The sequence below is a fragment of the Pelophylax lessonae genome (assembly GCF_965119305.1).
Source record: "Pelophylax lessonae genome assembly, chromosome: 5".
Taxonomy (NCBI): domain Eukaryota; kingdom Metazoa; phylum Chordata; class Amphibia; order Anura; family Ranidae; genus Pelophylax; species Pelophylax lessonae.
In genome coordinates this window covers 275,348,120-275,373,183 of record NC_138772.1, presented here as the reverse complement: position 1 = coordinate 275,373,183, position 25,064 = coordinate 275,348,120, and the positions used below count along the sequence as shown (strand labels likewise).

Below are 25,064 nucleotides of genomic sequence, written 5' to 3'. Positions count from 1 at the left end.
GCTCACTTAGGTAGTTCAAGATGAGGAGGAGCAAGGAGGGGGGTTTCCATCATCAGCTCACACAGCACAAGGAGATGCCCACCAAAGTGGTCACTACAGCCTGTCAGCCTCCCATATATGTATATATACAGCACAGGGTTAACAATGGGGTCCTGATTATAGTACAGCTGTGTCCTAGTCCACACTTGGGGGCTTCTGTCCCTTGCAGGCAGCACAGGGGATTAACACTGGGATCCTACTTAGTCAATGAGCTGTCTCCTCTCCCTGCAGGTAACACAGGGTTAACACTGGGATTCTAATTATTACCTCAGCCAGCTCTTAGGGCAGCACAGAAGCACAAAGAGTTTTTCATTACCAGTCAGCAGCAGGGTTCCTCTCCCAGCAGACAGCACAGGGAGTAATGATGGCTCCTGTGTACAGACTCCAGGCTCTAGCTAAAAAGTTTTTAGTCTGTCTGCACTCACAGCAGAGACGATTGAGGGGGGAGGAGAGCTGTAAGTGCCAAGAGAGAAGGCATGGCCAGCCACACATCTACCTCCCAGGTCCCAGTCAAATCTTCATCTGAAGGGCTGAGCAATGGAAAGGCTGATGAAGGAAGCATTCCTGCATACCCACACTCCCCTGTTGTGGTACATCCAGGCTGTTCCTCCCTCCATGCATGGCAGACTCCACACGTTCGGCTCCTCCACAGACACTGATAGCGGCAGCTGCCCCTGCTTAAGTTTACATTCATCTGTCAGCAGGAACCCCACTGACAGATGAATGAGTCATCAGTTGTTAAGGACGCAGCGGCCCCGCTCCTTAACAACCGATGTTTGCTGAGTTGTTTTGTGTACATTTCAGTTGTCAGCGGGAGAATCCCTCTGAAAACTGAGCCAGAAGTTATGGGTTTTAAGTATCGGTGCATTTTCACGAGTACCAATACTTGTGTAAATGCCTAATATCGGCATCTGTGCAACCCTAGTCACAATAGACCTTCAAGTTTATTAAAGGTCTAGAAGTGCTTTTAATTCCACTCCAGACTGCCGTCCTCGCATAAATTCGTATCACTGATGGTTTCATCAAGATGGAAATCCATATGCATAGATAAAAAGGACTAACAAAAGTGACGTAAAAACCAATATAATACACTCCTATAAGCAGAGTACTACATTCACAGTGGGGAAAATAATTATTTGATCCTCTGCAGATTTGGTAAGTTTGCCCACTTCCAAAGAAATGAAGGGTCTATAATTGTTATTATAGGTGTATTTTAAATTATGGAGGCAGAATATCAACTAAAAATACAGAAAAAAAAACATGATACAAATGTATTGAGTTGCAGTTCAGTAAGTAAAATAAGTATTTGATCCCCTACCAACTAACAATAATTCTGGCTCCCAAAGACTGGCTACAGTATGTGCTCATGTGGTACAGTGATTAGTCTTGTCACTTTAGGTAGGTGCTCCTAACGACAACTCCTTATGTGTATAAAAGACACCTGTCCACAGAATCTTTCTTCCATTCAAACCTCACTATCATAGGCAAGACCAAAGAGGTGTCAAAGGACATCAGGGACAATATTGTAGACCTGCACAAGGCTGGAATGAGCTACAAGACCATCAGCAAGAAGCTTGGTGCGAAGGAGACAACTGTTGGAGCGATTATCTGCAAATGGAAGAAATACAAAATAACCATCAATCGCCCTCGGTCTGCAGCTCCATGCAAGATTTCGCCTCATGGGGTAAGGATGATCATGAGAAAAGTGAGGGATCGGCCCAAAACTACATGGGAGGAGCTTGTGAATGATCTCAAGGTAGTTGGGACCACAGTCGCCAAACAAACCATTGGTAGCGCAATACGCCACCATGGATTGAAATCCTGCAGTGCCCACAAGGTCCCCCTCCTCAAGAAGGCACATGTACAGGTCTGTCTGAAGTTTGTCAATGAACATCTAAATGATTCAGAGAAATATTTGGAGAAAGTGTTTTGGCAAGATGAGACCAAAATTGAGCTCTTTGGCATTAACTCGTCTTGCCGTGTTTGGAGGAAGAAAAATGCGGACTATGACCCTAAGAACACCATCTCTATAGTCAAGCACGGAGGTGGAAACATTATGCTTTGGGGCTGTTTCTCTACTAAAGGTACAGGCTGACTTTACTGCATTGAGGATCCAATGGACGGGCCATGTATTGTAAAATCTTGGATGAGAAACTTCTTTCCTTAGGAAGAACACTGAAGATGGGTCCTGGATGGGTCTTCCAGCATGACAATGAACTAAAACATACAGCCAAGGCAACAGTGAGTGGCTCAAGAAGAAATACAATAAAATCATGGAGTGATGCAGTCTCCAGACCCTAATCCTATATAAAATTTATGGAGGCGGCTGAAACTTTGAGTTGCCAAGCGACAGCCAAGAAACCTTAAGGATTTAGAGAAGATCTGTAAAGAAGAGTGGACCAAAATCCCTTCTGAGATGTGTGCAAACCTGGTAACCAACTCCAAAAAAAGTCTTACATCTGTGTTTACCAAAAAGGGTTTCTCCACCATGTACGAAGTCATGTTTTGTTTGGGGATCAAACACTCACTGAGCTGCAACTCAATTTATAAGCATTGCATCGTGTGTGTTTTTTCTTTTTTTTTTTCTGGATTTTTGGTTGGTGTTCTGTCTCTATCATTTAAAATACACCTATGATAAAAATTATAGACCCTTCAAGTAGACAAACTTACAAAATATGCAGGGAAACCTAATTATTTTCCCCAGTGTATATGATAGTTTCACATTATTGGCATTTCAATAAAAAAATAACAAATCTACAAAAATGGTAAATGTTGTTGATGTACCTCCCCCATTACTTCAGCTGGATGATTTTTGTGGTATGGTAAGGTTTACTTTAAGTCCTCAAGTACATTAGAGGTTTTAATCACTCTCCTAGACTCCTTCCTTCTGGCAGCAGCATTTTGGCAGAAAAAACGTTTGACGTTTGTAAGCTCGTGTAACGCACTTAGGCGCTAATTCATTTAATTGGCCAAAATAATATATTATTCTCAGCATTAAAATGAATAAAACTCAAGCACTAAAGTTGCCTAGCATTCAGGCTCATTTAAGACACATTAAGCATTTTTTTTTGCCAAAACTTTGCTGCTTCTGGACACACTGGCTGTGGATTTTTTTCTCTGCCTTTAAATGTACTTGCCTCTAAACTGCTCTAAATGCCTATGAGTGCATGGCCACATGGGATACCATGCAGGGGTATTTATAGGCAGAAAAAAAAGCCAAACAGATCTAGGAGCAGCAGAAGAAGCATCCAGTGTGTATGAGGCCTAAAGTGGATCTAGTCAGTAGCAATCTCCAACCTTCATTATTGAAGTAGACCTGGCAGTACAGGCAAGGTTTGCTTAATCTATCTGGACCTGTTCCCACATACTAGATATAAGCATGAAATAAAAAAAATAAAAAAACATTTAGGGAAAAAAAATTATTAAATATACCACTTACCTTTCCCAAAAATCTTATGAGAGAGCACTCCAACACAATGCAGGAGCACCTTTGTTTGAAAATGGATGCTTGATGTTCCTCTGGTTCTCTCCAGAAGTAGAAAGATGACATCTTTATTACCGAAGGCCTAAATCCTGGGCATGATCCCCATGATCAGTGCTGTCATGTGGGTAGGCCAGAAACTCTGATGTAAGGTAGCCCTTTGCCACAGAAATGTTTTAACATGGTATTCAGTAATATAATGTTTCCTGGCATTATTTTAAAATCACAGTTTGACAGCAATGTAACCTGTTCATCTGCTCAAAAGCTTTTTTTTTCACTTTGTGGTAGAGTTTGAAAGGGTTTTGAGCTCTGCCTTTGTCCAGCCTCTGTGCTTGCCTTTAAGACTTTAGAAATCTTTCCAAGTCCCATGGGCAAGAAGTTTTTTTGTGAGAACACATGCATTTGGCTTGTGGTGTACAAAGCCACAATGGAAGACTAAGGGTTCAGCATTTCAGCATTCATTATCCTGGTCTGTTTTGACAAGGACACCTTGCATTTAAAATTGTTACTGACAGTAGAATGTGGTGAAATGCCTAGGAGTTGTTGGAACTTCCTTGGAAATTGTGGCTAATTCTACTCTTGAACCTTGATATATAGTTTATGTATGAATGTGTTCTGCAGAGTCTTTGGGTAGTGAAAACTGAGCTGTGTGTTTTTACCTGCATTATATGCAATAACCGGTCCACAGTCCTATTTTCACATGTAGTGTTATTTCACTATGTTTTTTTTTTTCCAATGCAGGAAAGAAAATACAGCAGAAGCCTTACCTGAGGGATTTTTTGATGACCCAGAAGTTGATGCAAAGGCAAGTGTTCCTTCTTTTCTATGCAGTACTACTTTAAGTGCCATGATGGGATCATTAACACATTTAGAACAAAAATGGTCCATTTCATTTTAATCGTTAGTGGCTCCCCTGGCAGTGTTCCTCACATACACAACATATGGAGCCTATCACGAGCCATATCTTTTCTGATAAAAGAGGTTGCAGTAAAGTATATTTTAGGCCCAATGTCTTTTAGAAAAGTAAATGTGAAGTATACTTTGAACAAGGTAGAATCACTACATACTTGCAACCAAATAGCTCTAAACTGCTAAGTATTTGTCTCATAGATCAGTAAAATTTGTACAGTTAAATTGAAATACTAAAATGCAATGTTTAGTCTTTTATCATATTGCCTATAAAACTGACCTTATTTGCTGCTAGGTAACACATTAATATTAACATGTACTCATTCCATTATAAACCATCATAATCATGATGCCTCTCATTATAAATTATAGAATGAAACTGAATGCCAGCATGTAAAGGAACCTCTTGCCTTTGTTTTTACTAAATCTGTAGGGAATTTTCAACACTTTCCAGAGGGAACTATTATTTAGGCCCCATTCACACTAGTGCGACTTGTCCCACGATTTTGGACCGCAAAATCGCATGACAAGTCGTTTTCCATTATTTTCAATGAGCCCCATTCAGTGCGTTTTGAAGTTGCACCGACTTCAAAGTAGTTCCTGCACTACTTTGCCACGATTTTAATGCGTTTTGAGGCATATAGCCTTGCCATTGCTTTCAAAATTGTGTCAAAATCGCGACAAAGTCGCGCCGTAAAATTGCTTCGCATTAGTGTGAAAGGGGCCTAAAATAGCATGTTCAATCCTGCTGGACCTTCTATTATGGCCTGCAAGGACTGCCCTGATCGCTGTTTTTGCCAGCAAATCCCAGCTAATAAAATGACAACTGGGCCTTGCTCTGTTTACACAGCGGAGGCAAGAGGAGTTTGGAACATTGTTTATTGAGAGATACTATTTAACATTATAGTTTTATAATGTATTTACTAGTGATCGACCGATATCGTTTTTTTAGTACCGATACGCATATTTTGGTCATCGGATATCGGTCGATATTGGCCGATATTTTTGGACATTTAAAAAAAATTGTATTTTTATTTTTTTCACAGGTACTGTTGTGGAGGGATCTGGGGGTCTAAAAGACCCCCAACCCCTCCTCTTCACTTGAAAGCATTCAAAATGCCAAGTTTGGCTGTTTTGAATGCTCGCATTTTTTTTAATTTGCTGCCGAATACCCAGAAGTGATGTCATGACATCACTTCCGTGTTTTTTACATGGAGGCCCGAATGTGGCTTTGATCGGGTCTTCTCTTCAGCGGCCATGCAGGCAGGATGCCCGGGTCTCCCGGTGGGAGGGGGAGGGGGTGACGTCCCCTCCCACTCCTTGTAATGACAGGCGAGCGGCTTCTCAGCCGCATCGGTTGTCATTACAAGACAGCCGACCGTCGGCTATTGACTCTACCAGCAGGCATCACTCCGGTACATGGACTTTCCTGAAATATCGGCAATATCGGTAACCTCAGGGGCCGATTCCGATATATCGGGGAAAGTGCATATCGGTCCCCGATATATCGGCATTGCCGATAATCGGTCGATCCCTAGTATTTACCTAGTTTTTCAAGCCTGGTTCACAGTGATGCAATTTCAGATGTGAGTTGGGTCACACTGAATCACATATAAATGGAAATAACTTTGCTTCCAATGATGCCCATTCGCATCAATGCAACGTAGCTGCAATGGGACTTTGGGGAAGGGTCCTGTGCTACTTTAGTGTGATATAGTGTGCTTTTGTGGTCCAAAGGCTTAAATGGAAGCACATAAAAATTGCATGTACTTGCAATTTGTTCGTTTTTAGTTTTTCGTTTACATTCCACTGTCAGTGGGGAATCCGCTTTAACACCCAACCATCACATGTGGGCATCCATAATGGCCTGATGATGTTTGCCTTTATCAACAGCTATCAGCAATGGCTTCTGATATGGAGCCATCGGGACAGACTCCCAGTCATGTAACCATTTTGAGAGCCAATCACAACAGTCACATGATATATAAGTTGGTTGGGAGTTAACGCAACCCTACCGGTAAAGAAAAAAAAAAACTAAATAATATTTGTTTCTATTTAATGGCTTATTAACCCTAATCAGCCCAATTATTTGAATTTATTTCTATTTTTTTTTTAACTATTTAATGATAACAGAGCTGAGGTTACCAACGGCTGTGGGCCATGGTTTCTGATCTGGAGCTATTGAGACAGACTCCCAGCCATGTGATTGTTCTACGAACCAATCACAGTAGTCACATGAGATATAAATTAGGGGTTAAAGCAACCCTACCAGTAAAAAAAAAAAAAATGAAATATTTTTGTTTCTATTTTTAACTCCTTACTAACTCTAATTAGCCCAACATTTTAAATGTATTTCTATTTTTTAACTATTTAATAATAACTGTTTTAAATTATAATACCTTTTTATTTTTTAGTATTACAGTAAAATATTAATCCCTTCACGACCGCAATATAGCTGAATGAAGGCTACATTGCAGCCGCAGTTTGTCGGGAAGCCATCATATGACATCCTCCCCTGCGGCGCGCATCGGCAGGGATTTATGATCGCTGCATCCTTCAGGCGCAGCTGATCACAGATCAGGGTAAAGAGCCAATTACTGCAGCACTTTTCTATACCACGTGATCAGCTGATGGCAGATGTAAACAGGATTTGCCGGTTATCGGCAATCCTCCCCTTACGCTGACAGCGCGTGAGGAGAGCCGTAAACCATCAAATTCACACAGTGGACATCTGCACTGACAATCAAGGCACTGATCATCGGTGCTCTGAATATCAGTACAGCCTCAACAGTGCCCACCAGTGCTGCCATCAGTGCCCAAATGTGATGCCTGTCAGTGCCAATCAGTGATGCCCATCAGTGCAGTCTCATCGGCGTGCATCAGTGAAAGAGAAAGTGAAAGAGAAAAATTACTTATTTACAAAATATTATAACCGAAACTAAGAAAAACCTTTTTTTTTTTTTTCAAAATAATAAAAAACCCAGTGGTGATTAAATACCACAAAAAGAAAGCTCTATCTGTCTCAAAAAAAAAAATGATAAATGTTTATTTTGGGTACAGTGTTGCAATTGTCATTCAAAGTGAAAACTGAACTGAAAAGCTGAAAAATGGCCTGGGCAGGAAGGGGGTGAAGGTGCCTAATAGGCAAGTGGTTAACATCAAAACTTTATTTAGACTGCAAATAACTTTGCCATGCTTTGTACCAATAACATAACTTTAGTGTAAAAATTATGGAATAATTTTTTTTTAGTTTTATTGCATCTTTTTGTGTTTTTGCAAATAAAATTATCAAAAAATATGTTTTACTCCCTTAATTTAGATGCAGCTCTTTACTCTTTATGTGGCAACAAATGTGACCCTTATCCTGTTAAATTAGACACCATTGTTTTGTACACCAGCTAAAGTGGACAAGGTAGTTTGTTCATGTGTACTTGACAATCGTTAAAGACTATACACAATATAGAAGTCTTAAGCGGTTTAAAGCTACAGTCCAATTCTCATATTAAGTGGAAAATGTTTATTAGAGAGCAAATATTGAATTGTAGCTTATTGAATGCGCACTGATCAAATACATTGGTAATGCCTTTTTTTTAAGCCATTATTTATACAGAATTGTTATATGTGTTTTTATTGCCTTTATATAATATTTTATTACAGCTGCGGTCTGTCTGTTCAAGGCAACTTTCTACTGACTGATTGTGTTTCTTGTAAAGGTGAGAAAAGTAGATGCTCCCAAAGATCACATGGCTAAAGAGTGGGAAGAATTTCAGAAAGAAATACGTCAAGTTAATACTGTGAGTATTGTTTTCCCTTTTTTTTGCTATTTTGTATTTAGAAAATACATAGACGTACGTGTATGTTTGGTGAGATAAAGGGATAGCTCCTAAAATGTTTGTCTTCACAAAACTTTTAAAAACTCACACAAATGTGGGCAAGAAGGTTAAACAAATAATTATGTAAAACAAAAGTGGTACGCTATTCCTGTGTGCTATTGAATAAACTCTAAGGCCCCATTCACAATGGGGTGATCCGACTTGCCGGGGCGACCTCATAGGTCGCGGCGCGCTGCTCGCACCGCGACCTCGGAGCGGCCGGCATGGACTTCATAACATTGAAGTCTATGCAGGTCGCTCCGGGTCGCCCCAAAGAAGCTCCGGACCCTTTTTCTAAGTCGGAGCGGCTTGTGTCGCTCCTATTAGAACGGGTCCACAGCTTCTCTATGGCAGGCGACCTGTCAGGCGACCAGGTCGCCCCAGTGTGAACGGGGTCTAAGTAGACATATCAAATCAATCAATAATGTGAAAAAATATATATATATATATATATATATATATATATATATATATGTGTGTGTGTAACTGTGCTAAAAAAAAAAAAAGTTCTAATCAAAGTCCAAAAATATGTGTGAAAAATGAAAAAAAATTGTTATTTAAATCTTCTATATTCAAAAGTTCATCAGAAAAAATATTGTCATATATAGAAAAAATAAATTTGCTGTGTAGACAGAAATTCCTCCACCAATGCATCCTGTTGCAATGCGCGCTCACCTGCAACCCTTTGTGTCAGCTCCTAAAACAAATCCTTCAATTCTCCAACCGCTGGTAATAGGATGTTGTTTATCCTCCCTTCTCAATCTCAGCTCCCAAATATAGGAAGAATAAAAACATGCACGTAGTGCAATATTGCCACAAAAATAAATAAATAGAAGTGTGAGTATAGTAAGTGAATGAGTCAGTGATTTAATAAAAAAACATCCATGCAAACCCTTGTGCACACATTAAAAAAAAGATAAAAAATTGTGAATGAATATGAAATTGTGTTAGGGAATAAGTGACGTGCCAAACAGGATTCTCACACCAGTGAAATTAGCTGAAATGCACGCTCACCTGCAGCACATTGCAATGTGCCTTTAAGATGTCTCTAGAAATTCATCTAGTATTCATATTATTATTATACAGGATTTATATAGCGCCAACAGTTTGTGCAGCGCTTTACAATGTGAGGGAAGACAATACAGTTACAATACAATTCAAAACAGGAGGAACTAGAGGGCTCTGCTCGTTAGAGCTTACAATCTAGAATCATAGGGTGATGGTTATCCTCACATCCAAAGCTCCTACATAAATAGAAAAGCAAGGGAAATATCCATAGTGTAGTTTGTAGTAAAAATGTATTAGATAACATATATCACTCACATTACGGTAAGTATCTGTAAACAGGTATCATCTATTCAAGTGTGGTTCTCTCTGAGTCTGACTCTGATGCCAGGCAATATTTCTTTCTACAAGTTCATGAGTGCTTGAATTGGTGGGAGCTGCAATTCTATTTTAGGCTGTGTGTACAGGTTTACCATAGCAGTGCACCTTTATTCTCTTTTTCTATTACTTTAAACAAATAATTACCTCATTGAAAAATTAACCAGCTCAGATGCTGGGAGTGGGTAGTGGCAGGCCCAGCTTTTGCAGGAAAAGCCCCTTTTGGATCTACTGATCACTAAGACATGCAACTTTTACAGAAAGGAACCTCTGTTTTCCTAATGTCTCATTATAGGTGCTGTTTATATTGCCCTGGTTTGTTGCAGGTTTAGAAGTTTAACAGCTCTCATTTTCTGCAGGAAAAACTTGCTGCACGAAACATCTTCCACTAGTCCAAAAGCTTGTAACTAGATCAGCTCAATGAGTATAGTTCTCTTGTGAATGAATATCTTTATTTTATTTCACAGATTAAAACTACTGAAAAATACTTAACATGTATATATGACTCCCTCTTCCTCCTCCTAGATCATGGTACTGTATTATTTATAGGGATGCACCGATTCCCCTTTTTTTTTTATCGGCGAGTAGGAGTACTGATATTTTTGGTCAAGTACTTGTCAATTCCAAGTACCAATACTATGCAGTGCGATTTGCATCCATTTAGAAAGAATGGTAGAAAATCGCACTGCAAAGAATCGCATGTGATTTGAACAGGAATGTGGTGCAATTCTTGTCTAAATTGCATGCCATTTCCCCACCACACCTGTGTGAACCCAGGCTTGTTATAGTGATTTCAGCCTGGGCTCACACTGCAGCAGTGCGGGAAACTGCATGCGAGTACTCCTGAAAATACTCGGTATCGGTACATCCCTAATTATTTTTAAATCTTTCCTTATGTTGCTGTTGTGAGAAACCGTTTTTATTCATTGTTGTGACATCATCACCAGGCTTGTAAAATTCTTGCAGGGGCAGCTGCTGGGAGTTAAGTACCTTTTTTGATGTAGGCATGCCCCTTGACCTATATCTTCCAAGAGCCATTTCCATGTCCCACTCACATTTTGTGGACGAACTATTGGTAGTCAAAGTAGCAGCATTGTTTTGTTGGGAAAGAACTCCGCATGTGAAGAGGGACAAAGATGTGTGAGGAACAGACAGAGTTCTGTAGTCCAGCAGGTTGACATTGTTGCTGGAGATTTAGTTTAGCAAAGCCATAGGTGTTTTTCTTTATTTGCAGCGTTTTTAAAGGGCTAAAACATTGGGTACATATATGTTGCAAATCAATCAAAGTGTTGCGCTGTAAAAGGTATTCTAATATTCAAAATTGTGCAATGCTCACATATATCGAGGGCCGATCTGAACTTTCCCCGATATAACGGAATCGACCACCAAGGTGACCAATATTGCCGATATTTCGGGAAAATGCTGTACTGGATTGATGCCTGCAGCTAGAGGCATCACCCTGGTACCGGCGTCCATATCCGATGGTCGGCTGTCTTGTAATGACAACTGATGCGGCTGAGAAGGCAGTCAGCTGTGATCAGACGTCCCCCCCTCCTGTCCCACCGGGAGACCCGGGCAACCAGCCTGCATGGCCGCCGATCAAAGCCGCATTCGGCTTTGATCGAGTCTCCATGTAAAAACCTGGAAGTGATGTCATGACATCACTTCCGGGTACTCGGCACAAGATTCAAAAAAATGACAGCATTCTAAACAGCCAAACTTGGCATTGTGAATGCTTTTAAGTGCAGAGAAGGGGTTTGGGGTCTTTTAGACCACCAGATCCCTCTACAAGAGTACCTGTCAAGTGATAAAAATAAAAAATAAAAGTTTTTTTAAATGTACGAAAATATCTGCCAATATCGGCCGATACCGATATGCAATGGCCAAAATATCGGCAACGAATAACCGATATCGGTCGATCACTAATATATATACATATGTACACAGACGTATAGGCATAAACATATAGGAATGATTATATTCACATAAAATGCCAGGTAATATGTGCAAAATAAATAATGTCCAAATAAAGTGCCAATTCTGTGCAAAGCAAAGTAGGCCAAAACAATATTCAGTTCGGAATGCGAAATCTTCAAATATGGCATAGATAGAAGATGGATGACAGAGACAGAATTACTCCCAATTCCAATACTGGTGATAGAGGTGCTGCACACGTGCTTATTCCAGGCCAAACAATGCTTCAAGTGAAAATACAAAAAAACAGCACTAGCATCAATGTGAACATATAAAAAACCAAAATGTTCAAAAGTCAAAATATATCAAGTTTAATCGATAATAAAAATTGCTCTTGTGCTCCACTCTTCTTAAAAGTGCTGAAGTGCTCCACATAAATTCACTCTGTGATGTGACACACACCCCCTCTGTGTCCCTCCTTACCAAAATCAATGGACCCCCCAGCTTGTCAGTCTTGGAGTCAGACAGGCTTGACTTTTATTAGACTGAATGGTCACAGGGAACGATTCAAGGACTCCCCAATAAAGCTCTTAGATAATGCAGATAATCCTCAATTGCAGAACAAAGAGAGCCAATAGTGAAGTACCATAGGGTTGGAGTTTAATTGCGCAGTAAAAACATACTTACAGGACTGAAGATAAAAACAAGCGTGTAGAATGCAAGATGGTTCCGCGAATGCCGTAACCACTATGCGTTCCACGGCAACCAGCAGTGACGTTGTTAAAACTTGGAACTGGAAATTACTTCAGCGCGTTTCGTCCTCCCCGGGGAGCATCATCCAGGACCTTGAGTTTAGCGGTACTTCACTATTGGCTCCTTCTCTTTGTTCTGCACTTGGATTATCTGAGAACTTTACTTGGGAGTCCTTGATTTGTTCCTCGTGACCCCTCAGTCTAATAAAAACCAAGCCTGTGTGACTCCCAGACTGAAAAGCTGGGGGTCCATTGATTTTGGTAAGGAGGGACACAGGGGGGGGGGGGGGGTGTCACATCGCGGAGTGAATTTATGTGGAGCACTTCAGCACTTTCAAAAAGATTGGAGCACAAGAAAACTTTTTATTATCGATTATACTAGGTATATTTTGGTTTTTATATGTTCACATGCTGCTAGCACTGTTTTTTTGTATTTTCATGTTTTGTGCACAGCTGCTGCAGATAATTTTTTTACGGATCTCACTTTAATTTGTTATTCACCATATCGCGTATTTATTTTATTATATTTGTTCAGTGCACCAAGTGACCATTTGTCAGAGCTCCACCATGTGTAATGAATGAATACTTTCCAGTTAGAGAGACCACAGTGAAAAGGTCTAGCCACCCATTAGTAGGCAAAAGCCCCCACTAAGGGTATGTAGTTGTAGCGCCCTTCAAGTGACTGTGAGATAGGTGTATCCTCATGGAACCTCCCCTAATGTGGCTGCTAAGTTGTTACCCTTCATTGATCAAGCATTTATATGAAAAAGGAACACAATTGCTTATTGCGCAATTTCCGACATGTAAAATATACTCACAAGCGTAATGAAACTTCAAGCATTCAAAGTAAATTTTCCTGCACCCCATGTGATGGACAGATATTGAAAGATGTCTTGAATATGTTATGTTTTTCATAGCCTTCTAATAGAGAATCAAAATTTTCTTGGTTTGCGCATTAAAGTATTTTATGGGCTAATCTATGTTAAAAAAAGTATCTAGCATCAAAGCATGTACTCAACACGTTGTCTACATCCCAGGATGTTAAACAGCCCGACACTAAATTTTTTCCGTTTAAGATGTAGTCGACGCCATTGTAAGATCATGTGGTTGAGGAATGATTTTGCTTGGGGTAATTTTGTTCTTGGTGGTTTATTTTCCAACAATGTAAAGGTATGCCATAAAACAAATTCCTGTTGTAACATTCTGCTTATGTGAACTTTTTTCCAATTTTAACACTTTATGTTAAAGGTGTCTGAAGCAATTGTGGCAGAAGAAGACGAGGAAGGTCGACTGGATCGGCAGATTGAGGAAATTGATGAACAGATGTATGCAGATTGGTTTGGCTTTTTAGAGATAAAGTTTTGTTTTTCATTTTTAAACTTCATGATTTTGCCATTTTCAAAGTGGAACTTCTCTTATTACCTTAGTGACCTCATATTACCCATGTTGCAGTTTGCTCCATTGAAAGCTGCAATTAACTAAGGTCTCACTTGACAGGTTTCTTGTTAGAGCTTTTTCAGACAATCATACAGACAAATTAATTTCACAGGCATCTCTCTGGGCCAAGTATTACTTAATTAATGTAATAGGATGGACTTTATTTTCACAAAACTTTTTTTTTTTTTTTTTATAGAGCCAGATGCCCCAGTCTTAAATACAAATGATTTTGGCTGTCCTAGGCAGCTTTTTTCTTTCACAGAAAGAAGTACTGTTAACATTCCACATATCCTTACAGTGTGTGTAGGTGAAAGGATTATATAATCCTAAGCCGCATTACAGTCATGGTGTGTATTAATATGCATATGATGACACTTTGAGAAAGATTTATAAGTGGAGATACAGAGAACCCAGTACAGGATTATTTGGGCTTCACATTATTGCTTTAAATCTACTTCTTTATAGTTACAATGGTGGACCATGCCTGTGCAATTTTTCTCAGCCACTTGAAGGCTCCATTAGGGTAGCATGTTAATACCAGAGAAAAAAAAGGAGAGAGGAGCTATCAATTTATAATAGAAATTGCCTGAAAAATGAATTTTACTGCTATGGCAAATCACCTTAATGTACTTATCAATTCAAGGACAACTATAAATGTATCGCGAATACATAAAAATGAAGGTGAAGTCTTTAAACGCACAGTGTCAGTATTGAACTCTTCACATTTATATTTAAAGATTGTGGTAGCTTCATGCCCTTCCTAACAATAAAGTTACTTTTTTCTTTTTTTTCTTTTTCTCTCGCTGCTTCATTCATCTGCTGGGAGTGAGAAAAGACAGCGCCATGTATGCTATACTCTGATCTCCAGTTAGAGCTTCTACACGGTTGTCTGTCTCCCTACCCCCAGATGACACGCTGGGTGAATGAACAGCGAGTCACAAAGCATCAGTGCTGTCACATGAAGTGAGTCACTTGCTTTTCTATTCTTAGAAGTAATGGATATTTTCTTCACTCTTGGCAGCTGAATAGAGAGGTGGGAGAGAAATGGGTGGCTATCTAGTACTTGGGGACTGGGCTTTAAAGCAAGCATGTTGCTTTGCTCTTCTTGGGCCAAGCAGATTTGCAATAAAGGATAAGTTCACCTTTGGGAACATGTAACCTGTTCCCAATGCCTCAGCCACTGCCCGATTTCCCCCCCCCCCTCCCTGTGACAGCAGTTTGAGGTTAGGATGAGAAGTTCCTTCACACACCTGCGTCATTCAGTCACACAGTTCCTTTGCGGCTGTCGGCTTGTATTTCTAAGTGAACTACCATAGCACTGTGGAGCTCCACGGTAATTCATTGATTTTTCCTGTCATATAATATCTGCATGCCCACACTGGATGTACGGACACACAGATATACTGACAGATCTGCAGGAGACCTGCATGGCACCAGCGATCTGCTGATTGCTGGTGCAATGTTTTACAGGCTCCAAAAAATAAATAAATGGTGAGTGTAGTAGGAACCGTACAGCTGTAGCGCATTTATATAATGACTGTAGATCTGGTGAAAATCTCATGATGGCCCAAAAAGTTAAAATGCACTCCAAGACAATAGACTGATGAAGGGTAATTAAATGTGCAGCATGGTTGAACACATGCATATACAGTGGGTACGGAAAGTATTCAGACCCCCTTAAATTTTTCACTCTTTGTTATATTGCAGCCATTTGCTAAAATCATTTAAGTTCATTCTTCTTCCTCATGAATGTACACATAGCACCCCATACTGACAGAAAAACACAGAATTGTTGACATTGTTGCAGATTTATTAAAAAAGAAAAACTGAAATATCACATGGTCCTAAGTATTCAGACCCTTTGCTTAGTATTTAGTAGAAGCCCCCTTTTGATCTAATACAGCCAGGAGTCTTCATGGGAAAGATGCAACAAGTCTTTCACACCTGGATTTGGGGATTCTCTGCCATTCCTCCTTGCAGATCCTCTCCAGTTCTGTCAGGTTGGATGGTAAACGTTGGTGGACAGCCATTTTTAGGTCTCTCCAGAGATGCTCAATTGGGTTTAAGTCAGGGCTCTGGCTGGGCCATTCAAGAACAGTCACGGAGTTGTTGTGAAGCCACTCCTTCCTTGTTTCAGCTGTGTGCTTAGGGTCATTGTCTTGTTGAAAGGTAAACCTTCGGCCCAGTCTGAGGTCCAGAGCACTCTGGAGAAGGTTTTTGTCCAGGATATCCCTGTACTTGGCCGCATTCATCTTTCCCTCGATTGCAACCAGTCGTCCTGTCCCTGCAGCTGAAAAACACCCCCCACAGCATGATGCTGCCACCACCATGCTTCACTGTTGGGACTGTATTGGACAGGTGATGAGCAGTGCCTGGTTTTCTCCACACATACCGCTTAGAATTAAGGCCAAAAAGTTCTATTTTGGTCTCATCAGACCGGAGAATCTTATTTCTCACCATCTTGGAGTCCTTCAGGTGTTTTTTAGCAAAGTCCATGCGGGCTTTCATGTGTCTTACACTGAGGAGAGGCTTCCGTCGGGCCACTCTGCCATAAAGCCCCGACTGGTGGAGGGCTGCAGTGATGGTTGACTTTCTTCAACTTTCTCCCATCTCCTGACTGCATCTCTGGAGCTCAGCCACAGTGATCTTTGGGTTCTTCTTTACCTCTCTCACCAAGGCTCTTCTCCCCCAATAGCTCAGTTTGGCCAGACGGCCAGCTCTAGGAAGGGTTCTGGTCGTCCCAAAACGTCTTCCATTTGAGGATTATGGAGGCCACTGTGCTCTTAGGAACCTTAAGTGCAGCAGAAATCTTTTTGTAACCTTGGCCAGATCTGTGCCTTGCCACAATTCTGTCTCTGAGCTCTTCAGGCAGTTCCTTTGACCTCATGATTCTCATTTGCTCTGACATGCATTGTGATCTGGAAGGTCTTATATAGACAGGTGTGTGGCTTTCCTAATCAAGTCCAATCAGTATAATCAAACACAGCTGGACTCAAATGAAGGTGTAGAACCATCTCAAGGATGATCAGAAGAAATGGAAAGCACCTGAGTTAAATATATGAGTGTCACAGCAAAGGGTCTGAATACTTAGGACCATGTGATATTTCAGTTTTTCTTTTTTAATAAATCTGCAACAATGTCAACAATTCTGTGTTTTTCTGTCAGTATGGGGTGCTATGTGTACATTCATGAGGAAGAAGAATGAACTTAAATGATTTTAGCAAATGGCTGCAATATAACAAAGAGTGAAAAATTTAAGGGGGTCTGAATACTTTCCGTACCCACTGTATAAATACCACTGGGATTGTACACCTAAGACAATAATTTATGCCACCTACAGACTTTGGGGATCATGATCACATTAAACCTGTACAGATTCTATGTTCATAATTCTAACTTTCTGGACATTTCTTGATGGTTTGACTGACACTGCTCTCTCTGGCTGAATTCTAAATTGGCCAAGGTTATTAGGAAGGGCAAATATACTGTCAAAGGCAAGCCTGTTGAGCTCACCTGCACCTGTGCTGATAATTTATGTGGTTCTTTCCAGTCTCAGATCACACTGGTCACAGTGTCACTATGGTGACTGAAACACTCTGAGAATATGTAAAAAACAGAAATCTTAAAAAAAAAATATTTAAAATATTGAATTCAAAAATGTTAAATTGTTTTTATTTTCATACTGTCCCAAGTCAGTATCCAAGATCACTACCACATCAGTTATATGATGACGCTGTACTGCACTGCTGACAGTATAACAAAAATTGTTAAAAAAACAAAAACAAAAAAAACATTTTTTCTTCATAATTTCTTTATTAGCCGGAGCAATGTGACAAAAAAAAATTACAACTTCTTCAAAAGACTCGTCGTGCCTTTTACCAAATATTTCAGACTGTCTACTTTCCAAAAGGGATCATTTGGGGTTATTTGTACTGTCCTAACATTTTAGGGTCAGGAAATAAAATTCTCAAATATATATATATATATATATATATATATATATATATATATACCATAGTTTGTAGACTCTATAACTATAATGCATACTAATGTACACTGATTTGGGTTATTTTATTTGTAAAGAAATGTAGCAGAATACATGTTGGCCTAAATTATTGAAAAAAGATTATTTGTTTACAAATTTTTTAACATAAACCTAAGAAAAATGTTATTTCACTTTCCTTCATCGACGGACACAGTGCTCCATATATCATAACTAGTGGGTTATATTGCCTCCTCCAGGAGTAGTACAAGGCAGATCAAAAAATACCTGGCTACACCCATGAGCTGCCCCCAGCTGGTATATAACCTGCCTGCTCTGTTCTAGGTAATCAGTTTTAATCTGTCTAGTCAAGAGTAAGGACCTAGGCTCCCTGCTGGGATCTCTGGTTCTAGCAATTTTTTTCTCCTTCCTTACATCTTTTTTGTTTTTTCTCTCGGGAGATCTACAATCAACTGCGGGGCTGGGTGACGGGCTGGATAATCTAGATTCAGCCCAGTTAACAAGCGTGTGCGAGCCGCAGCTACGCGCTAGGTCAGCCGAGACATGGCCTTTACGGACAGAGGCTAACCTCGAGTTAAACGTTTCGCAGGGTCACATACGACCTGGCTTGGGTCCCTTGGCCGACAGCTTCCCTACTTCGGTGGAGAGGCTTCTGTCTGGAGAATTACCTACACCATGGAAGGATAAATACAGCCCCCCCCTCCCCTTTTTGGCGTTTTTTTTTTAGGGTGGACGGGGGTAACCTCCAGGGGCAGTCGGACCTCCTCCCATCCTCAAAAATCCCTCCTGTCAGTGAGCATGGCTTCCCGCACTCCCTTTCTTCCCTGTCTGGACCTGGAGTCTGGTGGGGGTCCCAGGGCAGAGAATGCATCAGAGACCCTTGGGGTATCCCCCACTATCCCCACTCTGTAAAGGTCCTGGGATAGTGTGTGTCCTGCCATGGTAGCCTGGAGGGGTCCCAGTGTAGGAGACCCCTAGGTGCATTCCCTACTGTTTCCAGTGTGGATATAGTGCTGGGGAGTCCCAGTGCACAGACTGGTGCAGAGTGCGTATCAGTCTCCCCAAACGTGTGTCCTACCTTTGGGGGGCCCCCTTGCTGAGGGTGAAGCATTGCAGAGGGCGCAGGGAAGATCCTGGCAACATGCTTCAGCGTTTGTAGCTGATGGTGGCCATTTTCCCCTAGTCTGGCTGGTCTCTGGTTGGCGGCCATGTTTGTGTAGCCCGATGATGTCACGGAGGCCATTTTCCCTTAGTCTGGCTGATCTCCAGCTAGCTGGCATGTTTGTGTAGCCCGATGATGTCACGGAGGCCATTTTCCCTTAGTCCGGGAGACGCTGGAGATGACAGAAGCCTGTCATCTCCAAAGCTCCTCCTCCTCCTTTCTCTTCAGTTTCCTCTTCCTGTGCCCGGGACATATGAACAGGGATGGCATCCATGGTGATGCTGGGTCTGAATTCTCTGCGCTCCTCTGATTGGTAGGGTGAGTCCTTGGCGGTCCCTGTTCTCTCTCTCTCTGCTGGTAGGTACCCTAAGCTTTGGGGGAATCCTTTACTTGTGCCAACAGATTGTTTTTGTACTGCAAGGCCTTCTTTTCCTTATGGAGCCTCAGGGTCACATCTCCCCCACTAACCCCCTCATGGTGGTGGCAGGTCCCTCGGAAACCCCAGCTTCCCATGGTTGCACTGACGGTGGTCCTGCAATCCTTAGTGTCCTGGGTGAAAGTGGCATGTGGGCAAAGGTCCAGGAGGAAGCGTCCCTCACCTTTTCCTGCTTAGTCTGTCTCATCTGATTCTGAGCCTGATGCCATCGTGGACTCTGCCTGTCCAGAGGGAGCCTAAAATCACACCCCCAGATCCATCCGATTGTGAGGATGATTCCTTCATGGTCGCAGTAGCGAATTAAAAAGCGCTGGTATCACTGCAGTGCGTGAGACTTTAAAAAGGGAGGATGCGGCTGATGTGGCCATGGACGTTTGGTACCCATAAGTCACCTCACACTCCAAAGGTATTTCCTTATGTGCCTTATTTTGACAGGTTTTCCTGTAAAGAATGGGAACAACCTAAATTAACCTTTGTGGTCCCCAAATGTTTTGCTGTACGTTACCCTTTTTGAGGAGTCCCTTTTAAAAAAAGTGGAGGTAGCTTTGTTTAACCTGTTTCCAGGTTAAACAAAGCTACCATGATCCCAGTAAAGGAATCCCGATCCCTTAAGGACCGGGCTGACCGAAAAGCAGAGACTGTGGCACGCAGCATGTTTACTATGGCTGGTTCGACATTGCAGCTAGTCTTTGCCTCAGCCCTGGTGTCTCAGACCCTAACTGAATTAGGGCTTGGGGGGTGAGCAGGTCCCCGCTGCTTATGTTGATTAGTGGACAAGTTAGTCCATGGGCTGCAGTGTATTTATGATGCAGCTTTGGATACAGCTCCTGTGCTGTCCAAGCTTTCTATTTCAGCGGTGGTGATTAGGCGTGTGCTTTGGCTTAAGAATTATTCCGAAGACCAAACCGCTAAAAAAACTCGAATTGATCTGCCCTTTCAAGGTGATCACCTGTTTGGAGCTACCCTGGATGACATCAGACGGGAGCCCTCCTTCTGAGCACACAGAAAATTATTTTGTGCTTCTGGGAAGGAGAATAAGGAAAATAGATCTTTCAAATCTTTTCCGGGAGGAACCAAGCATCCTTGGTCTGGTAAGCCTAAAGCTAGATTCTCCGGATTCGCAGACAAGACCCCTTCAGCATGAAGGTCTGCCCTCACTGATTTTTGGGGTGTGGGGACATCTTCGCTGGTTTATGGCCCCATGGACTTCTTTGGTGAACATCAAGGAGATCCACAAAATGTTTCTTTTGGGGGTACCCAGAAAGGGGGACAAAGCTTGTTCTTTTTCAGGTTTTTTAGGTCCTGAGTCTGAACTACCTAAGGTTCCCCCTATCCCTGTCCAATTGATTTCCCAAGGTCTGATTCTTTTTCTGACCAGGGTGGTCTTCCTTTGCACAAACTTCAGGGACCACAGGCCGTGATTCACTGGCTGCTGTCACACAGATAGTTCTCTCTCCCATTTTGCATACAGGTTCTGAGTCTGGTGGTATCCACCTTCAAGACAGTTCTGTTTGCACAGTTTTACATGCAGCTTCTTTAGCAGGTTCGGCTCCACCGGAGGATACCGAAGTTCCTGACTAGGTTAAGGGTCCTCTGACAGATACCGCAGGCGTTCAAGGGCCACAGTAAGGCCAGTATCATATTCTGCTCAGACTTCTTCTGCAGTTCTTTTGAGGAATCAAGAGCGAGGATCTTACAATCATCCTGGTGGCCATAAACCTCCCTTGGGGGCTTCCACTCAGAGAAGACCAATTGTCCCAATGGCTAATCTACCATCATGCTTTACAGTCGCTGGTTTTAATGGCTTAGCTATTGAAAGCCAAGTACTGAGGGATAGAGGTGTGCCTGGATCAGCGATCCCTACTATGATAAAGGCAAGGAAGTAGTCTCCCAGTATGATATACCATTGTACCTGGAAAGCGTAAATTTCTTGGTGTGAGTCGATTAGCACTCATCCTCGATCCTTTTTTGTGGCTTGGATCTTAACCTTTCTTCAACGGGGCGTTGTTCAGCCTTGAGTACCATCAAGAGCCAGGTGTCTGCCTTGGCAATCTTCTTTCAGCAACCCCTAGCCACGCACTCTTTAGTTCGTACCTTCATTCAGGGGGTTCAATATGTGGCTCCACCTGTACGATCTCTTTTGCCGCCATGGGATTTCAATTTAGTACTTTCAGTTCTCCAGAAACCTCAATTGAGAATTTTCAGGAGATTCCCTTGCCTACATTTATCCCAGAAAGTGACATTCTTGATGGCTATTACCTCAGCCAGCAGGGCATTGGAATTGGCGGCATTATCCTGTTTTGGTCTCTATTCAGTGGTCCATAGGGCCAAAGTGGTTCTTCGTTCCTGTCCATCTTTCCTGCCCAAAGTTGTCTCTTACTTCCATTTGAATGAGGACATTGTGCTTCCTTCCTTGTGTCCCAAGCTAGCTCATCCCAAGGAATTTGCTTTGCATACCTTTGGATGATGTTCGTGCGATTCGGGTGTATCTGGCAGCTACTGAGTCTTTTTGGAGGTCAGACCCGCTTTTTGTGGTTACGGTTACGGAGGTCAGACCCGCTTCTTTGGCTACCATCTCCAAATGGATCAGGCAATGATTCAGGCCTACTCCATTAAAGGTCAGGTTCCACCTTTTCCTGTCACGGCGCATTCTACTCAGGCGCTGAGTGCTTCTTGGGCCTTCCGTCATTAGGCTTCAATATCGCAAGTTTGCAAGGCGGCCACTTGGGCATCCGTGCATACCTTCACAAAATTCTATAAGGTAGATACTTTGGCATCTGCGGATGCTTCTTTTGGCTGCAAAGTTTTGCAGGCTGCTGTTTAAGAGGGTCTATTCCCTCTTGAGGGGTGTTTTTTCTTTAAACCTTTGTTTCTCTAGCGCTCATCGACAGACGTAGTCCTCGGTGATACAGCACCTTCGGGTTATGTTACCTCCGCAGGAGCAGGACTAGACAGGAAATTAAAAAGCTCTGGCCACACCCTAGGGGCAGTCCCAGAGGGTATATCCTCTCTCTCTCTGCCTCAGCAAATCAGTTATTTTCTGTCTAGTTAGGAGTAAGGACCTAGATACCTTGCTGGGATCTTAGGTCCTGGCAAGAATTTTTTCTTAAAGGATTTTTTTTTTTTAGACAGCTTTTTTCTCCAGTGTTCCTGTGAGATCTTCAAGCAAGAAAGCTGAACTGGGCGACGGGCTGGATGTTGAGATCCGGTGGTCACCCCAGTTCAGCCTACGAGCGCGTGCAGGCCATAGCTCCGCGCTGGGTCGGCCGCGACAAAGTCCCATTAAAGGACTGTCCACGCGAGTTAAATGTCTCGCCGAAACGCCAAAGACCATGAGTCACGGCGTCCGTATCGGTCGACAGCCCTCCCGCCCTGGTGGAGAGGGGTACTGTCAGGAGTTGGTGCCCGCCTGGTTCCGGTATGGTGAGTAGTATGTTCCCCCTTTCCCCCTGACGGGTGTTGTGGTGAACGCGGGCCCCTCTCTGTATGGTAAGATAGAGTCCCTTTCTATCCTACAACATGACACAGATCCTCCTATTTTGAGTGTGATTTTATGTGTGCAAAAAAGCCAGGAGGCTTGGTTTGGGAGCTAACAATCTAATTGTATACATGTCTTAAAGATGTAATCTGTGGCATTCTGGGAATCTTATGGGTTAAGAATAAGCTACCTACCAGTCAGAAGCCACGGACATGTAGACTGCCTTCCTAATCAGATCTCCAGCTATTAGCAGGCCTCCCGAACGGCCATGCGGTCCGCCAGGGCCGGTACCGCCAACCACGCCATATCCCCATGCAGTGAGAGTGTTGTGTGCCCTGCAGCACACCGCTATTCAGTACGGGCCGCCGCCATTTTTTTTGCTGGATCGCACGAGCCGCCATTTTGGCGGAGCCTCGTGTCTCCAGCATGGGGGCGGCCATGTTTGAGGTGATCCAAACACCTCGTGGAGCTTGGGGGAGGCGCCGGAAGGCGTACAGAGGGGCGGAGCCGCCTCCTTTCTTCCTGGGCAGCCAGCCAAAAGACTTCCTGTTTGTTAAGACAGCGCTGTAACCTGTTGCAGTTAAACTCTGAGCATCAAGTGGTGAGCCTGGGGGTCTATCTCTCTCTCTCTCTCGATCGATAGGGATCCCTAGCAGGTAACACTAAGGGGCTTTTGTGGCGCTGGGGGTCGAAAAAAAAAAAAAAAAAAAAAAAAAAAGTTTTATTTTTGAATTATATTATCCAGGAAGTAACTGGAGTTATCATGGACCCTGCCACACATATTCCCCCACCTGTTTCCCTCGAGGGGGCCACGGGACCCGCCGGTGCACAGAGTATAGAGTCATTTACAGCAATTTTGGAGTCTATGGTGGCTCGGGTGGAGGCGGCCTGTCAGGGACGGGGGTCAAGGAAGCGACCCCCGCCTACCCCTATACCATCTGACACCTCTGACTCAGATTCAGAGGTGGTCACGGCAGTTGCAGGTTCCTCTGCAAGGGCTGTTATCCCAGGTAAAGCCCCCTCAGACAGTGAGGAGGACGCTTCTTCTCCTGCTATTATTCAGGAAGAAGCATTGGTGGACGCACTAGTTGTGGCAGTGCAGGAAACCTTAAAACTTGAGGCTTTACCGGCAGAGGCAACTGAAACAGAGATTCCTTTTGGTACTAATAAGCCCATCAAGACGATGAAGGCTTTTCCTGTACCTAAATGTTTCGGTAATCAGATTAAGGAGAATGGGAGCATTCTAAACGTACCTTTACTATTTCCAAGCGTATTGCTAGACGCTATCCGTTTGAGGAATCCATCATTAAGAAATGGACGGTACCACCAGTCGTGGATCCGCCTATTGCCAGGCTGAATAAAGCCACGGTTATTCCAGTGGAGGACACTTCGTCCTTTAAGGATCCGGTGGATCGAAAGATGGAAGCAGAGTCCCGCACCATCTTCTCTCTGATAGGGTCAGCATTTAGACCAGTAATTGTTATTGGTCTAGTTTCCCAGACACTTACGGAATGGGCGAAAATAGTACGCCAAGATCTTAGGGGAAAAGATATTCCCCAGGAGACATCTGATTTGATGGAACAGATTATACAAGGGCTACAGTTTATCTGTGACGCAGCCTTGGACACTACTCCCTTATTAGGGCATGCATCTATGTCAGCGGTCATCCTCAGACGTGTGCTGTGGTTAAAATGCTGGTCAGCTGACCTAGGTTCCAAGAAGACCTTGACAAATCTCCCCTTTCAGGGGAATCGTCTATTTGGGGCCAACCTAGATGAAATCATTAAGGATGCCACTGGGGGCAAGAGCACTTTTTTGCCACAGGCTGCTAAAGCTAAGGGACCTCGCAACAAGCGAGGACCTTTCTTTACCGCCCATAAAGGGCGCCTGGCTGGTACTAGCGGGAAAGGCAAGACTCCTCCAGGAGGGTTCAAGAAGGGCTGGTCGGACAAGCAAAGGACCAACCCAGCCAAACCCGAAGCAAAGGAGTACACAGCCTGAAGGTGCGCCCCCACCCGGTTTCAGGGTGGGGGGACGTTTTCACCGGTATTCAGGACATTAGATCGAGCATCAACCACTACTACCGGTGCGATTCTTCCCTTCCAACATTTAAGTACCACAGGAAGCGGTAGTTACCGTTCCCTGAAAAGATCTTTTCCTTTACCTTTTCCTAAGATTAGTCCCGATACCTCACAGGA

At 42.8% G+C, this 25,064-nt stretch overlaps 1 protein-coding gene across 1 annotated transcript in view; it reads left to right on the top strand.

Annotated features, from left to right (window-relative positions):
• The window catches only part of ZNF830 (zinc finger protein 830), an 82,820-nt gene that overhangs the window by 51,577 nt on the left and 6,179 nt on the right, over window positions 1–25,064 (top strand). Inside the window, exons 7-9 of the mRNA XM_082259796.1 lie at window positions 4,262–4,325; window positions 8,143–8,223; window positions 13,599–13,675. Coding sequence (XP_082115922.1) covers window positions 4,262–4,325; window positions 8,143–8,223; window positions 13,599–13,675 — 222 coding nt within the window. The remainder of the gene's footprint in view (window positions 1–4,261; window positions 4,326–8,142; window positions 8,224–13,598; window positions 13,676–25,064) is intronic.